The 26,673-nt window shown below is 37.5% G+C and overlaps 1 protein-coding gene across 3 annotated transcripts in view; it reads left to right on the top strand.

Moving 5' to 3' along the window:
- Window positions 1-25,711, top strand: part of usp45 (ubiquitin specific peptidase 45) — a 55,013-nt gene extending 29,302 nt beyond the window's left edge. For all 3 annotated transcript variants that reach the window (XM_030158551.1, XM_030158550.1, XM_030158549.1), the window contains exons 9-18: window positions 7,928-8,015; window positions 10,878-10,959; window positions 11,581-11,672; window positions 12,671-12,727; window positions 12,922-13,053; window positions 14,198-14,816; window positions 19,692-19,789; window positions 19,955-20,041; window positions 21,307-21,451; window positions 23,909-25,711. In XM_030158551.1, coding sequence (XP_030014411.1) covers window positions 7,928-8,015; window positions 10,878-10,959; window positions 11,581-11,672; window positions 12,671-12,727; window positions 12,922-13,053; window positions 14,198-14,816; window positions 19,692-19,789; window positions 19,955-20,041; window positions 21,307-21,451; window positions 23,909-24,039 — 1,531 coding nt within the window. In that variant the 3' untranslated portion in view covers window positions 24,040-25,711. The remainder of the gene's footprint in view (window positions 1-7,927; window positions 8,016-10,877; window positions 10,960-11,580; window positions 11,673-12,670; window positions 12,728-12,921; window positions 13,054-14,197; window positions 14,817-19,691; window positions 19,790-19,954; window positions 20,042-21,306; window positions 21,452-23,908) is intronic.
- Window positions 25,712-26,673: the final 962 nt, after the last annotated feature.

The raw sequence follows: 26,673 nt of genomic DNA, 5'->3' as shown, positions 1-26,673 counted from the left end.
GTATGTCCTCCATTGTTGTTTTTAGAGCCAGCTCCACTAAGCTTGGGGTATTTCTGATGCGCAAGTTATAGGTTACACTAGGGATGTAACGATTACCGGTATAATGATAAACCATGGTCAAATTGCCATTTAACCCGTATTACCATTTAAATTCTAATTATCATGATAACCGTGTTTGATTACCGCACTTTGAAAGAGAAATAGAGACAGAGAGACCTGGTCCAAGCGCACAGAGAGAGAGACTATCTATCTATCTATCTATGAAAACAAAACCAAAACAGCTCAAACTTGATATGAAAAATAGTCTAACAATGGCCATAGGGAGCCATCTTTAATGCACATTTGTATGTTTCATGTTTACATGTTAATATTTGAATGTTTCTGCCAAGAGAGAGTGTATTGTGCCTATTACTTAATTAATTAATTAATTTATTCCAAAATACAACTTGGTTATATTATTTCAGGTGGTGTGTAAGTACTTTTTGAACATTTTGAGCATATTTCAACAATACCGCGATAATAATGATAATCGTGATAATTTTGGCCACAATAACCGTGATATGAAATTTTCATATCATTACATCCGTTACACTATCTGCTGCGCTGTGTCTCCGCCCCTTTGATTCCCGAAGGCAGGTCCGCTGTGTAAAAGTCCAGTCTGTCTCACCTCTGTTACTCTTTTGGCTTAGCTGTGGAAAAAAGGTGGGATCACCATCTGACCTTTTTTCTGGGATCACTGTGTAAAAGTGGATATTGTTTTATGTTTCTTTTCAAGATGCACATTCTCTCTGAGTTGTTATTTGTACTTCAAAACATTGTCTGCACATTAGAATACATTCACTAGTGTAAGATATATAAATGTATTATTTAAATGTATAACCCTTTATCATATATGTTGACATGAGCCAACTAGCACTTTTGTCATTTGTTTTCTGATTCATTAATTCATCAAACTATATAAGATTCAGCACATTTTACTTCTGAAGCTGAAAATTTCCAAACGTAGTCGCCCAGTTTTACTGATTGCTGGTCAAATGCTAACAGATGTGATCTGGACTTGATGTTACTGCTGTGCTCTGTCTCTTAATGTGGACGCCTTGAAAAGTGGTTTCACTTTTCCGTAACAGTGTGAAACGGTGTCAGGTTCATCTATATTTATATGTGGTGTATTGATGCTTTTCCCTAAGTTTACAGAGCTGCAGAAGGAGGCGGCGTATTTTCACATCCTGACTTTCTTTCCCCCTGGTTTCGGCTCCTGTAGCTTTAAATTAATATTGTTATTATTATTACAACTAAAGGTTTGGACTGACATTTATTTTGCGTTCAAGGCCTTATTCACTTAAAGGCAACACTTCCATAAAGTGTACATGATTGCAGTTGCACCGCTGTAGCTCAAACTCTCAAATGCTTTTCTCTCCCCCTTTTGTATAGAACTACTTGTCTATATTCAGTCATTCATGGAGCTTCGCCTGGAAGAACAGGGTCAAGAACTGCTCCTGTTTACTGGGACGTTTTCCTCCATTGTAGTGACCTTTGTGATGGCTGCGTTCCTTGAATCTAGCCTGCCAACCTGACTTGTCACCACAGGCATTTGTTACCATAAGAGAGCTTGGTCTGCCCTTGACCTGTGAGGATGGAGAGCGCTTTTCTCTCTTTCACTGTCTTTCCCAGTATGTGTGTACAGGTTAATAAGGCCCAGATCAGTCTGAATGTTTATTTGTAACACTGGAAGCCTATTGAGTCCAGTTTTGAGCGAGCTTATGTATGTGAGAGCCTCTGCATATGTGTGCATGCTTTTGACCCAACCAGCTGAGTACCCCACAGCCTGCCTCGTTCTCCTCCTTCTGCCAACAGAAGGGGTCCGATCTGGGCTCGGACCTCTGCCAGATACGTAGGTTGGATGGTCAGCACCACACACTATCTGGTGCCAGGGACGGTCCCAGCTTGTACCCAGACCATGTTCCACTACAGAGCTATTCAGTGGTGGCAGGACTCTGGAAGTTAGCGTTTAATTACCTCCACCAAGGAGGTTATGTTTTTGCCAGGGTTTGTTTGTTTGTTTGTTTGTTGGTTAGTTAGCAAGATAACTCAAAAAGTTATGGACGGATTTTCATGAAATTTTCAGGAAATGTTGATACTGGCACACGGAACAAATGATTAAATTTTGGTGGTGATCGGGGGGGCTCTGATCTGCCTTGGCGGAGGTCTGCGCTTTTCTAGTTCAAGAATTGTTTTAATCCTTGGATCATGAGTGTCTGGACCCTCCACTCTTCCATAAATGGATCGAAAATGACCTGTGTTAAAATCAGTGTTTTTTTATGCCACTTTTCTCAGTTTGTCATGTTGAAAATAATCATTTGTATTATTTTTCAGTCCACGAAAGAGTGATTTCATGTTAGATTTTTTTTTTTTTTTTTAACATTTTTAACAATTTCAAAAGTTTTTTTTTATATTTGGAAAATTTGAAAAGCAAAGTATATACAGTATATAATATATAGTATACAATAGCAATAGAACAATGTCAATGTCAGTTTTGAGTGAGTGAGTCCATTGGTGTAGAATTGCTGTACAATGAATGAATGTAGCGTGAATCAAAGGTTCAGATGAAATTCCACTGAAAATGAATGGGGATCATTTTGACCCACCTGTGGAAGCTTGGGGTAGTAATACAAAAACTACAATTTCATTAACTCTGTAAAACGTACATTAAAACTTACATGGCATGATGTCAAACACATGTTTTTTGAGGAATACCTGGAATATGAAATTATAACTTCAGGTTATTTTAAACCCACTTATGCATCTAAGGGTAAAACATTGTCTTGGCACCGGAAATCTGAAGTCACACAAATGCACTAAACTTTATACTTACCTGCTTTTGTCGAAATAAACCAGCAAAATTAATAAAAATCCACTACTTATTCAGAATCGTATTAGTATAGGTACTCGTTATAACAACCAGCTTTTGCTTTAGACATTTATTAGCTGAATGAACAGGCCACAATAAGGAATTCTGCACTTTCAATGACTGATTCAGTTTGTTGCATAGCTACTGGACACTTCCTTGTGTTACAAAAAAATGAAGAAGCGCTCGCTCTCTTATCTGTGTGGTGTGTGTAAATGTCCACATCATACTCACATCTTTCAGAGATTGTTTATAAGGGACTCTTGAACATCCCTGATAGAAATAGCAGGGCACAACAATGGATTCCATCGAGTACCCAGGCTTACATGGCTTATACACATCTCTGAAAGAGTCAGGACTGGCACACCAAGGAACACTTCTTTTTGGATGTAGAAAAGAGACAGATATTCACAGATGGTTAAAAATAATAAAACTACTGCCTTGTACACATGCTGAGTGGAGAACAAAAATCCAAAGGGTTCAGAATCTATCAGGTCCACAGTATCTTAGAAATATGACTAAACCTGAAAAAGGATTTCATTAACTGTACAAAAAAATCTAGTGTAAGGCTGAACAGTTAATTAAAATATTATCAAAATTGCAATATGGCCAATTTTTTAATACAAGTAAAACGTGTTACCACTAGGATGCTACTGAGATGCAGCAGTAGAAACCGCAGGAAAAAAATCACATAATTTTAATTTATTTTTCATTTATTAACTATGATTCATCTTGTATTCTGTTTGATTTTTGTTCAGCCCTAATCCAGTAAGAGTGTTTTAATATGTAAAATACAGCAAAAGCAAAATGTGAACTACACTATATGGACAAAAATATTCGGAAATGTTGAAATCTGGTGAAATATTGATCTTTATATATTTATATATTTAAAATATACATATGGACAAAAATATTGGGACACATCATGTCTACAGCTGTAAGATGGTCCTGTTCATGAGGATTTGAGATAAAAACATCAATATTTCCTTGATGTTTAATGGCAGATTTTTCTTCCTCTGTGACGTGAAGAAAGTAGATGGTTATTTGTGGTAGAAAATTAATATTTACAGGAAAAAATATTTTATAAATTTAGTGGAAGAACTTTTAAAATCATAGTCGATGATAAAAAAAAAAAAAATCAATCAATCAATCAATGTTGAAAGAAATTAAGTAAAAGTCATCTCTGAGGCATTTTGGAAGCAAAGATAACAATTTAAACAGAACTAACCAGTGCAATGATATTTATCACAATATTAAATTATATTCAGACATTTGTCATTGTTTTGTATCCCAGACCCCTGTTAGAAAAGAAACACCTGAATTCTTTTTTTTTATTATTATTATTATTATCTTAAAGAGGAGAAAAAAGGGAAAAAAAAGAAACACCTGAATTCAACATGTCCATATACTTTTGTCGATATAGTGTTATGTACGTGAATTGTACATGTCCCTAAATCATGTAGTTGGATAAATTAAAAATAAAATAGGTTTGACACCTGTCTTTTTTGGCATTTGTAGAAAATCATGGTAGAAATGGATGAAACTGTAGCCTGCACTGATGATGAAGCAAGAATAAAAAATATACTATAAAATGTGTGAGTGAGAGAGGCGAATATATGAACATATTGTAAAGCATTCGTCACATTTTTCTGCATGTGTTGGTAAATGTTAAATAAATGTCTTATTGAGGAGGGTGCGTTTGATTGTGTTGACCGTGTGTGTGTGTGTCTGTTTGGGGGGAGCTTGTGTGGCCTTGTGTCTGGTACTAACTCATCCGGCTATTAATTGTGTTAGCACCGCAGCTGTTTGCATTGGCCAGATTGGGAGCAGCGCTACAGGGCCCTTCTGCTTCTCTCCACTGGGATGAGCTTCCACAGTTCCTCGTTTCCACTGATGCCGACCAGGCTTTTTCCATCTCCTCCGTCTCACTCTGCATCTGTCTCTCCGACTCGCTCCGTCTCACTCTCCTCTACATTTTGGTTTTTACTCTCGGGGGAAGAGCACATTCCTTCACATCCTCTTTGTTTTTAGGACTGGCAAAAAAAAGTGACATATGTGGTCTCTACTGTCCCTGTCCCTTGTCCCTCCACCCTCCATCCCCCACCCTCATCCATGTGTCTGAACAAAACATTAGAGACCAGAGATATGTCCGCATGTACAGTTGGGGGGGGGTGCGTTTTGGATCGTGCAGACCTCCTGGTTTTGACCTGTGTTGTGGGCAGGTGGTCAGCTCATATCTGTACGTCTGATACTGACATGGACATCAGCTCTTGGCCGCATGTCAGTAAATGTCACGGCAATTATCCATTGTCAGTGATCTCTTTGCATGAGAGGGGCTATGGGCTGAAGCATAGACTCTACACTGCTTATGAGTGTAATGATATGACAGTATGCTTCACTGACGGTTCTTTCATAACCAGACATTTGTTAGTAATCTTATGTATTATAGGTAGAAATTTATTCTTAAAAAGTCTTAAATGTGATTGTCCTTAAAATTGATCAGTAATTCTTAAATCTGACACTCAAAATTCCCCAAACATAATAAATGGTATTTCTATATTTTCATTGTACAGGGTTTCTGCGGGTCATTAAAAAGCATTAAAAGTCATTAAATAGATTTTTCTTAAATGGCATTAAAAAGTATTAAATTTGATGTCCAGAGGCATTAAAAAATTAAATACACTTGATGGAGATAAAACATTGTTATTCACGATTTATTGTGATTGTATAAACATTTAATAATTTTGATCGGAAGTATAGTGTGATGATTGACAGGTGGAACCCTTTAATTGGCTATTGTTAATGGCTGATGCACGAAGTCACAACACCGGATGCTTGGAATGCGACGTGCTGTGAGCATGCTCATGCTGTGGTGAAAGAGTGGAGGGAATATTAGCAAATGTCGGAAAAATGGGAAAATGCAGGTTTCAGTGGAAGTGATTGGAGGAGAAACTGTTCAGAACCTGGTTAAAGCCTGTCAACGGTAAACAGTCATAAAACTATATATAAAACTGTATCTGCAGTTGGACATGGGCATTACATTTGTTTAAAGTGGCATTAAAAAGCATTAAATTAAATTTGCTGATACCTGCAGAAACCCCGTTGTAAATCTTTGTACAGATTTAGTCAGATGTGTAATCAGTGTTGATCATTTTATCCTAACTATTGTCCTCCAAGTATCATTCATGGGTGGAGGGGTTCAGGTATGAGCTTTAGCAGCTTCAACGTCAGTAGCACAAACATCATTAAAGGACAAATGGAAATGTAACGTTAGCTGGATTGAAATATGGTTGTGGCTAGTTCAACACAATAACTATGAGGCCTGTTGGATTTTATTTATATGAATGTAAGGTGTGAAATTTGACCAAAAAGTCATAAATTTGGCTTCCTCAAACCTGCAAGTACCCTGTTTAGATTATCATTTATGTCACTGAATTTTTGATCTGTATTCCCCTTAACCCATAAAGACCCAGTGCTATTTCTGTGGTACCTCCCAAATGAATTTTCTTCTCTATTTAACCTTTCTTAAGTGATTTAGCACCATTTATTTTAATATTATCCTCTGTATTTTTGCATTTTTCAGTCACAATCAGGTATTTTCCTATATTTAATTCACTGAACATATAGTAAATTCAAAGATTATTGTATTAAAACAGGGAACACTAAAGGAAAAGTGGCTTTTTCAACAAAAGGTATGGCCCATTTGGCCGTTCAGAAGCTATGTAGTGAACATGGAAACACTGATTCGCCAGTAAAACCCATGTTTTAAAATCGAGTTTGATCAATGACAGTGGATGGACACACTTGTTTTTACGTTCAGTTATTGATATATTTTGCAGAAAAAATGGACTCCTTCAGTTTTCTCTGTTTGATATAATAATCGTTGAATTTACTCTTGAGCTTTTATGAACTTCTATATGATCTATGAATTAAATACAGGAAAATACAAGATTTACAGTGAAAAATGCTATATGTAAAGGATAATATTATAATAAATGGTGACACTTGAAAGAGAGAAATTCACTTGGACATCACCACAAAAAATATTTCTGCATTACATAACGTCAATCCATTGACAATATTAACCTTTAGAGCTGGAAGTAAATGGAGGATGAAGGGTTTGTTACTTTAAATAGTCAAGAGCTCTGTTAAGGATACCATAAGGATTAACCAAAGACCCCAGTCCCCTCCCCCTCTTCTTCCTCCTCCTCCTCCCAGACGTCCTCTGTGATGACTCCTGGCCTCTCAGACCAGTACTGAGGTCTTCCATGGCGTCCTGAGCCTGTCAGACCAACCTGTCCTGTGGTCATGTGGCTGACTCGGCCCAACAGGTTGCAGTGGCTCCAGCCTCAGTTGCCCATCTGCCCCCGGCATCTGTCCTCACATCTGCCCCACTGTGGACAGCCGGGGGTCGAATCCAAGGAGAGCCTCCCCTCTAAGAGCTATGGCTTAAATGTCCAGGATGTAGAGGCGTCTACCCTGAAAGTCCAGCAAGACAGCGTCCTGGCAGTTCTGTACCCTTGTATATTTACTGTATTAAATAATTGACTGTATTGGTGTGTATTTATGACTTTGTTATTATTTGTCATGCTGCTTCTTTTCTCTCTGTCTGAAACACTAAATAGGTAAAAATTATATCTATCAGCCCAATCTGAACTAAATTAGTCTGATATAGTCTTAGACATGGCTACGTATACATAAGATTGTCATATTCTCTTTTGCACAACATGTGTTTGTGTACATAGCCTCTTCATTGTTTTTCATTGTTCAAACAGAAAACAGCCACAGTACAGTATCATCACAAAGCTATAAAGACGTGTAGGATTTTCCAGACACAATAGTGAATAGGCTTTGAAAAGACATTTTATTTCCTATTGTTGCTTGTTCAGATGATTATTTTCTTTCTTTTGACTCAAGTGTTTAAACGTGTGGGATAGATGTCTGCGGACAAACGAGTTTGTCTATTTTTATGATTTTAAAGAGATTCTCTCCTAATTTGAATGTTTTTTTCTTTTGCTCTAGGGCTCCACGCTTCAAGGGTTACCAACAGCAGGACAGCCAGGAGCTTCTGCACTATCTGCTGGACTCAATACGAGTCGAGGAAACAAAGGTGAGTTCAACCTCTACATTCACAACGGGCTACCAGTGATCCAGTCACCACTTTGTATTAAATAGAGGCGCGGAAAAAAATATTAGACCATCAAAAGTCATCAAAAACAATCAAGTACTAACTCCGGTGTGTATCATGTGACTAAAACAGACAGATAAGAAAACATGGAATGCCTAAAAGCACTGTTTTTGTCTGTACAATGCCATAGCTATTGTTGTAAGAACTGAAGTGATTTTGGTTTTTATCAAGAAAACATGGAAAATGGATAGATATCAGCTCTGAAATTAAACTACGATGAGCTATTTTTTGTGGTTATCATTATATTTGTCCAAACAAATGTACCTTTAGTTGTACCAGGCATTAAAATGAACAAGAAATTGAAGAAAACAAGGGGTGGTCTAATAATTTTTTCTGCGACTGTACATTAGAGTTTCTACAGTAAAACCTTTCGCTGTATAGGCTGGGCTTTGTTAGAAAGGGTAGATTCTCCACAACTGAGTCGCTAACTAAATTTTACAGTATTCTTCAACACCAAAACATAATTTGTGAAAGAATCACCTGGGTGATGATTAAAGCTAATGGGACTTCCTACCTGTTTGGAGTCATGAAGTCCCATGACCATTCCATTCCATCAGTAATTATATTCCTGCTCCAACATGGCTTTTAAAAAAGCAAAGGTAAAAAAAAACTTTCTCAAATGAGGTGCCATTGATTAATTTAGTCCTTGTGTGTCTTCAGTTATAAGCTTTGGAACTTGGTAAACAGGCAAAAAATTCGCACAAATTAGATAGAAGGACCAGGTTAAAGATATACACACAGGGTGACAAATTAAAGGTAAAACCAGCTGAGAGTGCTTTACTGAGGTGCTGGGCTAGGACAACGGCTTATAATTAATTGTCCAGGTCTTCAACGGAGGATGAACATTATTCTCCCTAAAAGACATCCCATCATTTAGTGTTTTGATGATGGACTTCTGCCATAGGTGCTGTTTTCTTTTTTTATCAGTAGAATATTCACACATCCTTTTAGTTCAACATCGTTAATAATTTTACTGGAAATCTTATATGTTTTTATACTAGTGCAACTGTTCTGTTCTGTATTTGTGTTTTAATGTGTGTCTTTTTCCATGGGTTTTCCAGGTTTTCTTTTTTTTGTTTTGTTTTAACCTTATGGTGCCATGTTTTTGGCAAGCGCAGCACACCCCCACCCTGACCCTTTCACAGTGCAATTAGGCAGCCCCACAGCAGCCCATTGCAGGCCTGAGCTGGCCCCGTGGCCCCACCAGTGCCTGCATGAACCTAGTGGGAGAAGTTAGCGGGTGTATTTAGTGGTCAGCCCCAGGCCCAAGGTGGGGTGGGGTGGGGTGCAGCCTGGGCTTCTCTGCTCCCATTCAAACTTGTGAACGCTGACAGTTGTGCCACTTAGGGGACTTGCAAGTGGCACGACCAGCATCATTGTGTGATCTTGGGAAACCCACAGCTGCTGAATGAGCTCCAGGGCTGTCCCATTGTGCTCGAGGGTCACCCCACAGCCCCCCCACCACACACACACTCACGCACACACACACCATCAACCCGTCTCTCAATCCAATCAAGGAGGCAAACAGGGAGGGGGTACAGTCCCTACTATTCATTCTGTCTTAAACGCATTTATACGACCAAGCCGTGCAGATACCATGGCCTTTTAGCACCGTTGAATCATATTACTCCTTATAATAAAATTTAGATTAGTTTTCCAATGACGGTCACATACTGTAAATGGCTGCGATTAAAAGGCCCAGTGTGTGGCGATATTTCAGATTCAGTGACACTGAGCAGAGATAAAAAGTTAAAATGGAAAAACCCTGCTTGTCTTTGTTTTTGTTTTGTTTTTTTGTACTAGTTTTCACATTTGAGTGGGAAAAAATACACTCTCCAAGCAGGTTGACTCATTGTATTTATTGCAGTTTTTCACCAAATTGTGCAAATTGCCCTGTTAGGAAGACATTTTTAATGTAAATAAGCGTCTGACTTATATCTTCAGAGGAGCTGGTGTTTCGCAGCATGTATCACTAACCTTAGAGGCCCTAAGTGTTTGTGTTGATTGGCCATTAGTATCAGAGATCTCAATATGCTAATTTGGCCCCAGACAATTATCACCAATTAGCTGAGACGGTAGGTATTACTCTCTCAGGGCATGGTCTGTCCTTCTTCGCCTTGTCTTCATTTTAGTTTCCACCCCTGCACCCTCGTACCAGCAGCCCTCTTCACCTCCCCCCAGCCACCCCCCTCAGACGCGCGTCCTCTGTGGGACAGTGCACACTGGATGGGGGTTACTGGTAATTAATTAGTAGAAGAGCCTCAGCCTGGTTTGACTGTGCAGAGTGGGGTGTTGGCGAGCCGGGCTGGGATTAACTGGGCTTTTTGACCTAAATAGCCAGTCCAGTGCATGGGTCCCTGGACAAAGGGGGCGACTGGTCTCGACCACAGACATAGACCATGGCCAATTATCTATTGATTGGTGCTTTACTGTGGCGGTGCCTCTTCACAGCTCTCTCACAACACACTCACTGACCATGTCACCTTCAATAAGAGGCCCCGCAAAGACTGTACACACAGTTAATTGAGATTTACGTTTTAATGTTTCCAGACAAGCACAATAATTATTTTACACTAATGATGCTTATAATAGGTAAACCTGTCAAACTGAGCTTCAGCTTGGATCATGATATTTCACTAATGGATGGGATTAGTGGAAGGATTTAAGATGAATACGAGAAGTAGAAGAAACATTTCTAATTCCCATCTTAATCTGTGTAATTATTTTTCAGCGCGGAGAGCAGTTTTTACAGTGAGTTTGTTATTTTGTATTTGACGTTTACAGAGGGTGAAAGCAGGCATTCTGAAGGCGTTCAACAATCCCACAGAGAAGACGGCGGACGAGGAGACCAAACGCCAAGTCAAAGGTGGGATAGGCTGCTGCAGTACACGCATGACCAAGAGCAATAGTCCCACCTAGTGGCGGATAAAAGAAATGCAGCTTAGTTAGAGACGCTCAGAGAGAAACATTTAAAGTAGTGACATTTACATTTTATAATTTAAACTCCCTGTTTATCAGAATGCTTTATTAATCCCAGGGTAAATTATTGTGTGTTACAGTTGCTTCATACGAGTTTAATTAAAGTAGCAGGACAAATACACACACATATATATCTCTCTATATATATTAAACACAGTTAGAACAGAAAGTTGGACAATATGTACTAGACAAATGTTATCAATACGAACATTAAAAGAAATGTGGATAAATAAGTGCAAAAATGTTGTGTGTAATTATATTTATGAGGTTATAAAGTGTAGTATTGCATTATAGATGTCCTTCAAAGTAAAAAGAAAAAAAAAGAAGAAGAAGCAATTCACCCCAAACATGCATTTCTTTCCATGTTAACAGCCTTTTTGGAGAAACATTAATTAGTAGATAAATGACAAATGTTTAGGAGTCACAGTATTCTGTGTGAAACATTTAAAGCATGATTAAAAAATGTGCAGTCTCTAATCAATTGAAGCCTGTCTCTGTTTTCCACCAGCATACGGGAAAGAAGGTGTGAAAATGAACTTTGTTGACCGCATCTTTGTAGGCGAGCTGACCAACACTATCATGTGTGAGGAGTGTGAACATGTAAGTGTATGTGCACGAACTATAGAAAAATCTGAGCGGTCAGTGTTAGACAGTCGGAAAAATCAAATCAAATTGTATTTATTTTACACCAAATCAAAACAAAAGTTATCTGATAACACTTTACGTATACAGCTGGTCCAAACTAGACTCTTAAGCCAATTTACAGAAACTCAACAGAATCCTCCAGGAGTAAACACTTGGTGACAGTGGCGAGGAAAATCATCCTTTAAACAGGCAGAAACCTAGAGCAGACCCTGACTCCTGGAGGATAGTCGTCTGCCTTGACCATTTGGGGTTAAAGAGACAGAAAGAGAGAGAGAGAGATTGGGGGAGGGGGGGCAAAGGAGGGAGATGGGGGGAGACACATGGATGCACAGCACACTGAACTAGAAGTGTTAAAAATGAGAACAGCTGGTACTAGTGTAATTACCAATCACTACAACAAATATCCATGACTGTTAATACTACTACTACAAATACAAGTACTAGCAGTGGATATACTACAACTGCAACTGTTGGTACAAATAATAGAAACCTCTACCATCTATGGAACTATATAATAAACCCTGTCACAACTAGAGTAAATGGATAAATGAATAACACATCAGCACATTGTGCCAGTTCAATGTTGTTCTCCAAGCAACACGAAGCTGACGAAACATGAAGTTCATCATGTCTTAGATTTTATTGATCCCACAAAGGGGAAATTCAATGGTCAAGGCAGCAACAGAATGAAGTACAAGAAGAAAATGTGCATGCATAAAGACAGATAACCAAACATTTTGAAGCAAGTTCTCTATTTAAAGAAACTTTTTTTTTTTTTAACTTTCTGTAGATATTTGAAGTGTCAGAGCCCCTTTTTTGTCTGGATGTAGAGACGAATATTAAAAGATCGGCCTCTTTTCAGGCCTCTTTTCATAAGAAATAACATGCACTTCTTTTAACCTTGATTTGTACGGTTTAAAATGTGTACGCTTATGTTGTACTTTCTTTGGCAGATCTCCACAGTGAAAGAGGCTTTCATAGATATCTCTTTACCCATCATAGAGGAACGGGTGAGACAACACAGCTGCTCTTTAGAAACTAAATGCAAACCATGAGTGTTTCTATATTGTCAGAAAGTGTATGTGATAAGTGATACTTTTTATGTTTGGGAAACAACAAAAGCAGTAATTTGTTTCTGTTCAGTCAGAGTTGACCGGTACTCTCTATAATTCCACATTGAAGTAATGATTCTTTATTTGCTCAGACGTCAAAACCATCAAACCCCGGACGACTGGGGAAGGGCGGCCGGGAGCAGGACAGTCACATGACTCACAATGACCAGGTTATTTCTGCTGCTCATTCTGTCAACAGGAACACAAGGAAGATGAGTGGACAGGTACGGCTCTGGATTATTCACTTTCTGTCCACATTGGGGTTTTTGGTATTTCAGTCACAGACCAGTAATTACAGCACTTACGTCACAATGTCTTTTGCATGAATTCACTGAATATTGATAAAATAATAAAACTAAGAGTGAAAAATGACATTGAAATAAAAAAAAAATACATGTATACATAATTAACTTAGATAAAATTTGAAAAAAATCTTTAATTTCTATCTTTTTGGATACACTGTCCACATTGTGGCTAAATATGAAATATGTCCTCCACTTTTTTTTTTTTAGTTTTGCCTGTGTAGATGCATCTGGCAGCAGAGAAAGTTGAAAGAGTCTGTCTCTGAATATAACTATGTTATAGATAAAAGCAAGTGCCTCGTACCGTAAGGTGATAAAATATATTGTGTAATTCTCAAGGTGAAAATACTCATAAATTGAAAAGTCATAGTCAAGTCAAGTCTCGCATAAGAAGGATAATGTGGTTTACACTGACGTTGATCCCTATGTAACAAAAGGACTAAATCTTAAGCACATCAAAAACTTTTCCACAAAATAAAATGTAGCACAGCAGCAAAACTGCTTTCAAAACTGATAAAACACACAAAAAGTAAATAAAAACTAATGAAAGTACAGAAAGTCCTCAGTAAAATGATGCTCATACACTGCTTTCATGTGCTATCGGAATTGTGGTAACTACTAGTTACGAAGACGGCGCCCCCTCACGCTGTATTTTCCACTGGAGAACTTGGAAAAAATTTTGATACGCGATGAAAATAACCTTTGAACTGTTCAACATGGCGAAGAGCAGCAAGGGATGATGGCTAGTGATAAACAGTGCTTTTATTAACGTTCTGCTGCAGTTAGCTGATGATGTGTGTGTAAAAAAAACAAACAAAAAATACAAAAATAATTCTGTAGCAGATAAAAGAACACATCCAAAACTGTTTTATCCAAGTAACAGGTTGTGATAAATTGTGTGTCAGCCATTTTTCATTTTCCTACAACAGCAAAAGCACTTGAACACAACACACTCATAATTTCATATTCACAAGTGGAAAGGTTCGTCTTCCCGATAGCACCTGAAGGCAGCATTAGTAATGACACTAACTTGTATAAAGGTGTCTTCATAATATTGTGTCTTCAGAAGCTCCAGGGCCGTAGATCTTCCAGCTCTTTGGAGGAAAAAGGAGCAGGGTGTGGAGCGGAGCGAGCAGAGGAGGAGGGTGTGGCCGGTGGATCGGCCCGCGGTGCCTCCGTCTGTAAAATGGCGGCTGCCGGCAGCCTATCAGACGGCAGCGAAAGAGACTCTGGTCCTCAGGACAGCAGTAACGACGCCGACAGCGAGGCCTCAGAGAGCGAGTGGGCTCCTCGCACCTCCTCCTCCTCCTGCCACGGACACCTGTCCACGCCTTCATCCAGCTCCACCCTCACCCCATCCCCGACCCCGTCATCCTCCTCCAGGTCAGGGGGCACCGTAGAGCAGCTCGTCACGATGGTCTCTAAGGTCAACCTGGGGTTCACGTCTGGAGACTGTTCCCCAGAGGAGCAGCCGGAAACGCAACGAGACAACGTCCACCATCAGCACCAGCAGGGGGCGTTCCAGGCGCTGTCCCACAGCTACACGCCCAGCTCCAAGGAGTGCTCCATCCAGTCCTGCCTCCACCAATTTACCTCCGTCGAGCTGCTCATGGGTAACAACAAGCTGCTGTGTGAGAGCTGCACCGAACGGCGGCAGAAGCAGCTGCGCAAGAGCAGCTCGTCAGGTAAGATCAGCAAATATTCAAACATACGGGGTGTCAAACATACGGCCCGCAGGCCAAAACCGGCCCAACAAAGGCTCCAATCCAGGCCCTCAATGCAAACTAGGGGTGCACAATCTTGGAAAAAACTGACATTTTGACATTTTTTAACCCTGCGATATATATTGCGATATGAAAAAATTCTCAGGAGGATGTAATAGCTATGTGGTGCCGACGTAAATGGTCAAACAAATTAGTTGTATTTCCTCTTGTTGTGCCAACAGGTGCAAGGCACTGTCGACACAGAACACGTGTTTCAGTATCATCCTTCTTATAGCCGAAATAATTCCAGATAACTGATGTTGCTTTTCTTTTTGGCACCAAGTCTTCATTTTCGGTGATTTTCTCTTGTTCGTTGCTCATTTTTCCATGTTGTTACCAGCGACTCACTCCAAACTGATTAAGAACGATTGTGATTGGTGGATCACTGCGTGCAATATGTCACTTACCCTTGAAATTAGATGAGAACACGTTGAGTTCATGTGCCTCCTACGTTGCAGGACCTGCGATGTGACTGTTGCAAACATGTATATCGCGATGACGATGCTCAAACAATATATTGTGCAGCTCTAGTGCAAACATTACACTGAAAATATTAACAGTCAAGGGAGTTGAACTCGTTTTAATTCTGGCTCAACATACAAACCAATATGGTCTGATGTAAAATTATAGTATAGTAACCTATAAATAATGACTCCAGATTTTCTTTGTGGTTTAATGTGGAAAAAATATGACATTATGTCTCTAAATAATGACAACTCCAATTTTTCTCTTTGTTCAGTCCAAATAACATTAAATTGAGAAAATATTTTCATTAACAAACTATCTTTTAACAATAAAATGTGAATACCCTGAACAAATATAAACAACTTGAAATGTCTGAAGAAACTTTAGTGTAATTTTAACAATATTTTAATACTTCTGGTACTAAATATTTTGTCCCTTTGTAGATCCGATGCATAATGTACATGTATAAATGATAAGTATAGGCATAATATTGTTAAAAATGCACTTATTTTTATCAGAAATTTCAGTTTTTTGAAGATATTTGCACCTTTTTTGTTTGGATAGTTTGTAAATGTAAATATTTACGTAATTTAATGTCATTTTTTCCACTAAGGAGAATCATTTTGAGTTGTCATTATTTATATGTTATTATTTTACTTTTCTGACCCACTAGAGATCAAATTGGGTTGAATGTGGAAGCTGAAAGAAAATGAGTTTGACACCCCTGACCTACAGGAAGCAAGAAAATATGAGAAACCACAGCGAGATCTCAGTCAGGGTCAAACTGATTCACTGTTTAATAGAATCTGCAAAATACTGGCATGCAGCAGCATCATTGCTGTATTTAAAATTATTAAAACAGGACATATATGGTCATTAGGACTCAGTGATAGAAATAGTGACATTCTGATGGATTTGGTAGACTGTGCAATATTACTTTATGAGTCACAGTTTTAGTTGGATGGTAATCGCTACATTTCAGAATATAAAATGATTATAAAGATCATGTTCCCTGTGTGAAATTCAAATAAACGCTAATTTAGCAGATCCTTCAAAATAAAAGCAGTGCCATTGTATTGGTTGTATCTATTACACAAGGTTGTTATCATTAACGAAAACTAACAAAATGACGAAAACTAGAATTGAAAAAGCATTTTCATTAATAGAATAGAAGAATAGAATGTCTTTATTGTCATTGTACAGGTACAACGAAATTAAAAAGTGCAATCGTCCTAGGTGCCATAAAAAAAAAAAAGTATAAATAATGTATATGAAAGAGTATAAAAACTAAAATATAAAAAGAAAACCCTGACAGCATAAATATCTAAAAAGCAGCATAAAAAAAAAAAGTGTTACTAGAAGTATAAAAGAGACATAAAACATCACATACTCTGGACAACATTCAGCATTCCACACAGTTAATGTCCAGCAGTATTCAGTGCAATTATGGCCCTGGGATAAAAACCTGTTTTTCAGATGGTGTGTGCTGGCCTTTAGTGTCTGACTGAAATAAATAAATAACTGAAATAAATAAAAACTACAATTAAAAGAAAAAATGATGACTAGCTGAAACTGTATTGTGTGCTTACAAAACTAACTAAAATGCATAAAAATTACGTATAAAATTCCCTTCGTTTTCGTCGGATTGATATGAAATCGATTTATTTCCCTCAAGCAATTTTAGCTAGCAGTACCATATGGCACTTCACAGTCCGTCACTTGTCGTCACTTGTGGTTTAGAGTCGTCTTCTGGTCCCCACTCTACCTGACAACATGGAGACTAAAGTTGGGAGAAAACAGCAGAGTCCTGTCTGGGATTTCTTTGAATACGATGGCGAGGAAGTTAAAAGATACGAAAAAACTAAAACTAAAGTAAAACTAAGCATTTAGTAAAAAAAACAAAAACTAATAAAAACTGGCAACTCTGCTCTAAAAACTAATTAAAACCAACTGAATTAGAGGAAAAAAAGGCAAAACCAAATAAAACTAAACTATATCGAAAAATCCAAAACTATTATAACCTTGCTATTATGATGATATATATTTGCACTGACTTTTAATTTGCCAGTGACCTCATGTGGACCAGTCAGGGTCAAGGTTCAAGGTTATTTTATTTATACCCGTGTGTAGATTTGTTTTGCAGACATAGTGATTGCATTTGGCATTACAACAAAACATACATTGAACCTGTTCGGCAGGTACTTGATCGAGTGTCAACACAAGAAGTGCTCAGTGTTCCACCATTCATCAGTATAGCAGCATGGATAAGTAAAAGAATAAATAAATAGGATCAAGTAAATAAAAACAAGACGCAATAAAACATAATAAAAAACCTCAAGAAGATAGAAAGCCTCTGGGATTAAAAAAAAGGATAAGAACATAAAATTTAAAAATTAGAAATCACAATAATAATAAATAGAGCAAAGAAATAGGATAAATAACTAAAATAAGTAAATAAAGTGCAATGTCGCTATTTCTTCTTGAGCTCAGTGACGGCGACAGGAACAAAGCTGTTTTTATAACGCTGTGTCCTGCACCTTGGGACTAAAAACCTCCGTCCAGAGGAAAGGAGCTGAAATTCACCTCGTAAAGGATGGGAGTCATTATTAAGAACTGATGAAGCCATCCTCTGTACCTGTTTAGTGTACAGGGAGGCGGGACAAGACTGGGACTCACCAATCAGGCGACTGGACCATCTGACTATTTGATTCAGTGAGTTTTTCTCTGCAACTGAGGTCTGACTGAACCACACCACCAGGCAAAAAGCTATCAGACCACATGTTTTTAGCGGGCCGTACAATGCCCAGGTCTGGTCTCGATAACAGTTCGGTGAATTGTTGAGCTCTACTGATTAATCCTGTTAACGGTCGTCTGTGTCAAACATCTAGAGTAAAACTCAGAATCTGTTTTCTGAGTCTTGACGTGCATCGCTTTGTGTCCTTCATGGAGCATTGTCGTTACTGGCAGCTTTCATTCATGTCAGTTCTGAATGATTGTAACCTTCACTCATTTTTCATTTAAGAATAAAGTATCAGAATGCCTATAGAAGCCGCTCCATTCACTCCTGCAGCAGTATGTGCTTCATCGACTGGCTGTATGTACTGTAGGGAATGGAATAGGTACCGTTCACATTTAAACAGATACAGTACCCATACTTGGCTCCTGGGAACCGGTACCTGTTTTCGGTACTTTTTGTGTGTATGTGTGATGATTAAAGTAATTTTGTCAAAAAAAAAAAAAGTAAAAACTTCTGAATTCTGAATATGTATTTCTCAACATCACAAGTGAAATAAGATAACATAAAACTTGAGAAAACTTGAGAAAGGTGTGTGTGGAGGGTAAATAACTTAAAAATAAATATAACATACATAACATTTTTCAAACTAAAGTATTGCAAACTAAAACAAACCACTCCCTCTAGCATGAAGTGTACTGCACATGTTCAGCAGTTCTTTTTCAGAAACACAAACATATCTACTTTTTCTGGCAAGAGCTGAGCTTCTCCACACCGACTTTTTTTTTTTGACGCTACTTCTTCTCTACTACTTCTTCGCTACTTCTTGTCTGCATGTGGAACCTGAACTAAAACGAGTTCAACACCCTTGACTGTTAATATGTTCAGTTATTGCTTTTCCATTGGACTTATGTGCAAATCTTTACCAGTATTTGCAAAATGTTGAAAATGCAGAAGTGCATAATGTTGGTTTTTCCATTAAATCACAAATGCGATGATTTGTTTATTTATTATCGCGAGATGACATGAGAAGTCATTCCATAAACACAGCTATGAACAGAAATATCATGTTGATTTACAGATATATTCATTATTCTTATATATTACCCCTCTTATCTCATACTAAATTAAAAAATGATTCAGTTTCCTGGTGTGTCCAGACATACCGCTCCATGTTTCTTTTAAAACTCCTCTTCTTCGCTCGTTTTTTTTATTCATTTGACTCTAGTTGCGGAAAAAGGTCTTTCCACTGCAGTTGTGCATGATATACCAATTGTGCTATGCCTGAAAAACCACCTCAAAAACTTTTAATCGAAAAACAAGAGTTTTGGCAAAATTGTTGTTTTTCCATTTGGCACATTTTTATGCTCAACTTATATTTGCGCAGTTTGAGGGTCAATGGCAAAGCAGCTAGTGTCATTTTTGCACTTTGCTAATTCATCCTACGGGCTGCATTGGAACATTTGGTCGGCCTCTTTTGGCCCACGGGCCACACGTTTGCCACCCCTGGTCTAAATCAGTCAAGTCCTGTTTTCCAGATTCACTGACTTTGGTGGAAGTGACATGTTTGTTTGTTTGTTTGTTTGTTGTGTTTATAGACAAGAAGTTGGAGAAGATTTACACCAGTGCCAGGAAACAAATGTTAATATCGTCGCTGCCTCCCGTCATCACGTTGCATCTGAAACGCTTCCACCAGGTTAGCAGCAGTTTTTCAGTCTCCATTTCATCTGTACGTTTTAATATAAAATATGTAGGAATTCAATAGCTGCTGACCTGTCCTTTAAAGTATCAGTGTGATGCAGTGGTTTTTAAGCCGAGATGTCAATGTTAATGTGAAGGTGTTGTGTGTTTTTATCTTAAGGCAGGAATGAACCTACGGAAAGTCAACCGCCATGTGGACTTTCCACTGATCCTGGATCTGGCTCCATTCTGCTCAGCTTCCTGCAAGGTATGGTGATGGAACGTTTCAGTACAATATGCTTAGTTATTGCCACAGTATTAGTGTACGCATTAGTATAGAGCAGTCTCTCTCTCTCCCTCTGATAAAATCCTATAAATTCCATCTGTAATGCACATTTGTATGTTTGCTGTTTACATTTCAATATTTTAATCTTTCTGTCAACATAAAGTACATTGTGCGTGTTATGTTATTTGTTTGTTTGTTTTTTTTCAAAATACAACTTGCTTAAATTATTTCAGTGTATGTATTAGTACTTTTTGAACATTTTGAGCACATTTCAACAATACCGCGATAATAATGATAACCATGATAATTTTATTCACAATAACCCTAATATAAAATTTTCATATTGTTACATCCCTAGGTTGTTCCATTAATTGCTGTAACTAAATCTGTACTCATTCTAAAACAATATGATGAAGAGATGAAAGAGGAATTCTTCATTTTTTTATACTGAAACAAGAATAATTAACCCTCCAGTATCCCACCTTCTGTGGTCCTTCCTAACCACCAAAATACGTAATCTGTGGAGCACCGTTGTAATGTCAAAATTTTTTTCGTACAATTTTTTTTTTTTTGTATTTCATCAACTTAACAAAAATACCAAACACTCAATAACTTTCATATATTTTTTTAACCCTTTAAATGCTATGTTGGAATGTAAACAAACCATATTTTTTGATGCAAAAAACACAAAAAAACCCTTCTTTTTTTTAGTGTACTACATAAAAATTGGATTACTTACTTTCTAATTTTTGCAGTGTGACATATGTCAATGATTAACAGCAAGATTGGTTAATATGCCTTATTGTTTTTTGTGCTAGGTCAAATGTTAAATGCTAAAATGTGTCATTGCGTGTGTCTTACTCACCTGGTAGAAGGGTGTTAGTGCAGGAATTTTTCATTGTTGACAATGTGCTCATTTTAGTGGCTGGGTCAAAATTTTAAAAATCATGCAAAAATGAACAACTTCTGAATTCTGACCTAAAACAAATTGTGAAAAATAATATGACCTTTAATAACATGAAATACCAAGTGTGCATAACATATTCACCCAGATACCGGAGGGTTAATAACAAAAATAAAAGAAACAAACAATCTTGGTGTTGAAAGTAAGTCCATATTATCCCCGTCAGTACATGTGTACAATTAAAATTAACTGTGTGTAGTTAAGTTTAGAGTGGATGTCCTTGGTCGGTGCTGTTCATCACCTCTTCATGCTCATCTGTTTCTCATCGTCTTTTCTTTGACAGAACTTGGCGGCAGGTGAGCGCGTCCTCTACAGCTTGTATGGGATCGTCGAACACAGCGGATCGATGCGGGGGGGCCACTACACGGCGTATGTCAAAGTCCGATCCCCCCAGAGGAAAACGGAACAACACCACAGGAACATGCCAGGTCAGGGTCCGGCTCTTCGCACACCTTTTCTTCAGTTTCTGTGTTTGTGGGCGATTCATGAACAAGGTCAGCGCTGTTCATTAGGAGGTCTGCCCTCTCGGAACATGATGAAAACAACTTTTGTGTCGTATAGTTCGACTGGATATCTTATTCTTTTCATTTTCTTCCCCTGTCAAGGAAAGGTGCCCACACTTAGAGCAGCATTGAACAGTATCTGAAAACCCAAGGATGCAGTTGGTCTTGTTTTTAACAAGTCAATGTGAGACTTGACATGTTGGAGGTGGAGTGTTTGGTTGTGAACTGTGGAGGTCAAACATGAAGCTGTCAACACGCTGCTTCAGGCCTGTGACATACAGGACTTGTGAACTTTAACATTTACATAATCTTTTCTCTGGTGGGGATGGTGTTTCTCTTTGTTTCTCAGCTGTGAAATAAATAAGTGAATATCTAGATTTATCCTGACAGAACAACAACAACTAAACTATTAGTTCAACTATTAGAGTAATCACCAACTATGGGATCATTAACTACATTTATGTGATTTTTAACCTCCTCAGACCCAGCTATGGGTTTTCTGTCCACATTTGTGGACAAGAGTTTCACAACTTTATACAAAAAAAAGAAAGAAAACTGTCCACCACAAAGGACATTCCTTAAAAATTTCAAAAACTGCATCTCAAAAAACTGTTGCATCATGATGTTTCAAATATAGGCACTTATTTAATAAAAAACAAACAAAAAAAGCTTGTACTTTGCTGACATTTCCTGAGTCTTAGGAGGTTAAAGAAAACCAAGAGAAATTGTCAGAAATTCCAGCCTCTTAAATGTTAGTATTTTCATGTTTCCTTGTGCCTCTGAACATTAACCCTTTAAAGACAGTTGTGTCTCCAGTGCCACTGTCATTCAAATAACCATATCGCTTTTAACAAAATTTAAACAGCATCTGAAAGCTGAGATTTTGAGCTTCCTCTTGTTATATAACACATTAGGGTAGAGCAGTGTTTCCTGTAGAATTGATCTCTTGGTGTGGGGGGGGGACTGGGGGAGCCGAACAGAGAGCAGCAGAGTACAGTCAGTGAGAGAGAGTTGGAAGATTTTCATTACTGTTAGTGAGGTTTTACCTGTATTTTTGCAGGGAATTCTTGTAAATAATTGTATATCATAGTGATAGTGCTTTTTTGGAGCGTTCTACTAGCATGTTTTTGTCGAGTTCTGCTGTTTTTTTTATTTATTTATTTTATTTTTTCACTTTTTTCACTGTTTTTAGCCGTATTTTTCTGGTTTGTATAGTTCATTGTTGTATTTTAGCTGTAAATATTCTATAAATGTATGTATATTCATATATTTGAAACTGTATATGCAGAAGTAGCCAGGGCAGAAAGAGATGCAGTGTTTGTAAAAGAAGCAGATGATGGATGTTTTTGTCAGTGAAATGAGGGGCTCTGTCTACAAGTACACAGAAAGTGAACACAGACGATCACACAGGATCAAAATGACGAGAAATAATTAAAAAATAATAAGAACATGGACACACAATGATCTAGACAAACTCAAATGTTTGAATACATGGAAAATAGTTGAAAATGTATTTCTGTAATCCCATGACGTTTCATTATGCACATTTACAGTTCTTATTCATATAAATTTGATAACAAAAATTCAAGTCTGCATTTATTACATATAATAATGATAATTAATGGCCTGATATTGAAATTTTAGTTCTTCCTGAATAAAAGTGCAAATGAATTGGCAAAAAAAAGACCATTTCTGACACTTTTATTGTAAAAACAGCATAAAGAAATCTAGGCAGTCTGTTATAATGGTAGTCTTCAAAGGGTCTGGAGTGTATTTGAGCTGTGGATGAATTCAGACATTACAGGATGTCATCTTGTTTTTTGTTTTTTTTTTCACTATGTTCTGATTAGGGATGCAAATTATCGATTAATCCATTAATCATTAGTTGGTGACCTTATCGATCGATTAACGATTAATTGATACGCTGCAATTTTCCTGAGAACCTGAATTTCTCTTTTGATAGGGTCTGTAAGAATAAAAGCTAAATATTGTTTATATACCTCATGAAAAAAGCATGTCATATTCCTTAATGATTGATTTATTGTACCTTTAGGGATACAGTACAGGCAATGACATTAATGGAGTAAAACAAAATAAATTCTGCAGAGAAATTCAATAAACTAAATGGATCTGAAGAGGGGCAGTTTAGAAGAAATGGGCATTCCTGACTTTGCATCACTGACATGATGGAGCGAGATATTAGCGGAGATAGTCGATGAATTGTCTACATCCCTAGTTCTGATCTTTCATAGACCAAACAACCACTAGGTAAATCAAGATAATATCTGGTAGCTTGGCCATGTGAATAATCATCCCTATTAACAGTAGATGTTATTCTCATTTAGGCCCCTCTGATCTAACTGATGTGCATTTGATTTTCAGGTGCGAGGGAGGCGGGCGCCGCCCCTCAGGTCCAGTGGGTGTACGTCAGCGACACCACGGTCCAGACGGTACCGGAGTCACGGGTACTCAACTCTCAGGCTTACCTGCTTTTCTACGAGGAACTGCTGTAACACGACCAACTCGAGTTTTATTCCTTCAGATGTTTTCCGCCGTACACACTCACGGTGCAGCCTGTACTGCTCCTCTCATCTCTGAGGCGGTGAAACGATGAAAAGGGAAGGACTGTGCACTCGCTTTTCTTACATGAGAGGACTGACCATTGTGTCATCTCCATTCAATTCTCTAAGCACTTAAAAGATTAGACATGTAAAAGATTATCAAATACTGTTGAATTTATTGTTTTAAATCCAGGTTTGGTTTAAAAATAATAATAATAATAATATTAATAATAATCCTCTGCCCTTTAAAACAATCAGGATTAAACACGAGTCTTTAAACCTGAGCTGTTCTTCCTACAGTTATAAACTGCATGACGTTTGCAAACTAACAGGAAACAAGCGAAACGGCCGCATGCTTAACCACGCTCAGCGTCGACTAGTTGATGTCATTTGTGTGTATGAACGAATGTGAGACAGAAGAATGTAGTTTCAAGGTGCTATGTGTATCATCGTCACATCAGAACATTACATAAAACCATCAGGATGAAACAACGCCTCTGTCACTGATCCACTTTGTAGATTAGAAGCAATATCCAACGACAGAGTCTGTGGAAATAAGGCTGTACGTTTCAGTTCTAATGATCCATTTTCCTTTTCCAGTTTATTTCTGTTAAACTATTCATTACATTCATGTGTAACACTGTCTTAAAGTGCTACACATAGCACCTTTTTAAGGAGTAGCACAACAGTTACTTTACCTATGTACATAGGTATGGATTTAGTTTTGTTTTTTTGTTTTTTTTACATCAGAATGTATTAATGTAAGACTATCAGTGAATTACATTTTGCCAAAGACAAGTTTTGCAGCTCCACATCAGAGCAAAAAAGGAAAACCAAACACAAGGCGTTTACTTCATGCAGTTTCTTTAACATTTCTTCTTTCAAGGTCATCAGTGCGAGTGTTGTTGCACAAACAACATCTCAGTGTTTATTACAGCACCTTATCTGCCTTCATTGTACTTAGCGTGTCCCTACTCCATGTAGGCACATACATGACCCATTTGGACATACTACAAAGAGTCAGCGCTGCCTCAGACTGATGATATTTCCTCATACTCTCAACAAGCAAAAAAAAAAAAAGTTTAAAAAAAAAGTCTTACTAGAAAAACATCTTTGCTGTAATGTGCATGGGTTAATGTTAAATGAATGTATTACCTTTTGAAAATGTCTGTTAAAATGAGCTCTTCATCTTTTTCTGTGAAACTATTTTAGATTTTTCATGTTTCCTGCTTGTTGGTGAATTGCCAAACGTATAGAAGGGAAAGAGTTAAACATATGCAGAGCATCTAGACCATGAAACAAGGATAAATTCAGTGCCTATGCTTCAGGTTTAAGAAACCTGCGCATGGTGAATAGGAAAATATATGCAGAGTCAAATGCAGAGACGGTTGTGTGGGTATTTATGTACAATAGAATTTACTGAAAGCAAATAAAGCATATGTAACTGTATATATATGACAAACAATACAAAAATCATGGTGCTTCAGGCGTGCAGGGTTTTTCCTCCAGATCAGGTTTTTGTTTTCAGATAATCACTTACCTTCAATTCTGAAATGATGAACATTTGGAATGAGCATAACTACATATTGTATGAAAACAAAATAAATCTAATTTATGAAGTGAATGCGTAGAGCGGTCTGTCTCTTTCTCTACATTTCGCCAACAACAGCAGGAGTTAAAAAGAGGATTTTGTTGTTTTAATGAACATCTAGATTAGGGGTGTCAAACTCATTTTAGTTCAGGGGCCACATTAAGCCAAATTTGATCTGAAGTGGGCAGTAAAATAATAACATAATACTATGTAAATAATGTCAACTCTAAACTTTCCTCTATGTTTTAGAGTGAAAAAAGTAAAACTACATTATGAAAATATTTTCATTACAAATTATCCTTTAAACAATGTGAATTTCTTGAGAAAAATAAGTGTAATTTTAACAATATTATGCTTCAGTTTATCATTTACACAAGTATAAAGTGCAGATCACAGTGGTGCTATAAATACACAAAACATTTAATAACAGGAAGAATATTGTTAAAATTGCACTTACCTCTCTTAAGACATTTAAGGTTGTTAATATTTGTTCCGGTTATTTGCGTTTTTTGTGAAATGATAGGTTTTTTTTGTGTAAATACAGTAAAATTACATGAACATTTTTGCATTTACAAAGAGGATATTTTGAGTTTTCATTATTTATAGGTTATTTTGCTTTCTTTTTTTTTTTTTTCTTTTTTTTGGAACAATTTTTCAATTTTGTTAGTATCTTAGTGTAAATTTCGCATTTCACAAATTTATCCCACGGGCCAGACTGGATTCTTCAGCGTTACGGATTTGGCTCCCGGTCCACAGATTTGACACCCCTGATCTACATGATCAGTGAATTAAATTTAGCAAAATACAACATTTATAGTGAAAAATGCAAAATACAGATGATAATATTTCAATAAATGATGATAAATCACTTAAGAAAGGTTAAATATAGAGAAAAACTCATTTGGGAACTGGCATTTTCTCTACATTTCGCCAACAACAGCAGGAGTTAAAAAGAGGATTTTGTTGTTTTTCTCTCAAATCCGCGTCCTCCTGTT

Source organism: Sphaeramia orbicularis, chromosome 16 (genome assembly GCF_902148855.1).
Source record: "Sphaeramia orbicularis chromosome 16, fSphaOr1.1, whole genome shotgun sequence".
In the NCBI taxonomy this organism is placed as follows: Eukaryota; Metazoa; Chordata; class Actinopteri; order Kurtiformes; family Apogonidae; genus Sphaeramia; species Sphaeramia orbicularis.
Note: the sequence above shows the minus strand (reverse complement) of the source record. Positions and strands in the feature narration are given on the sequence as shown.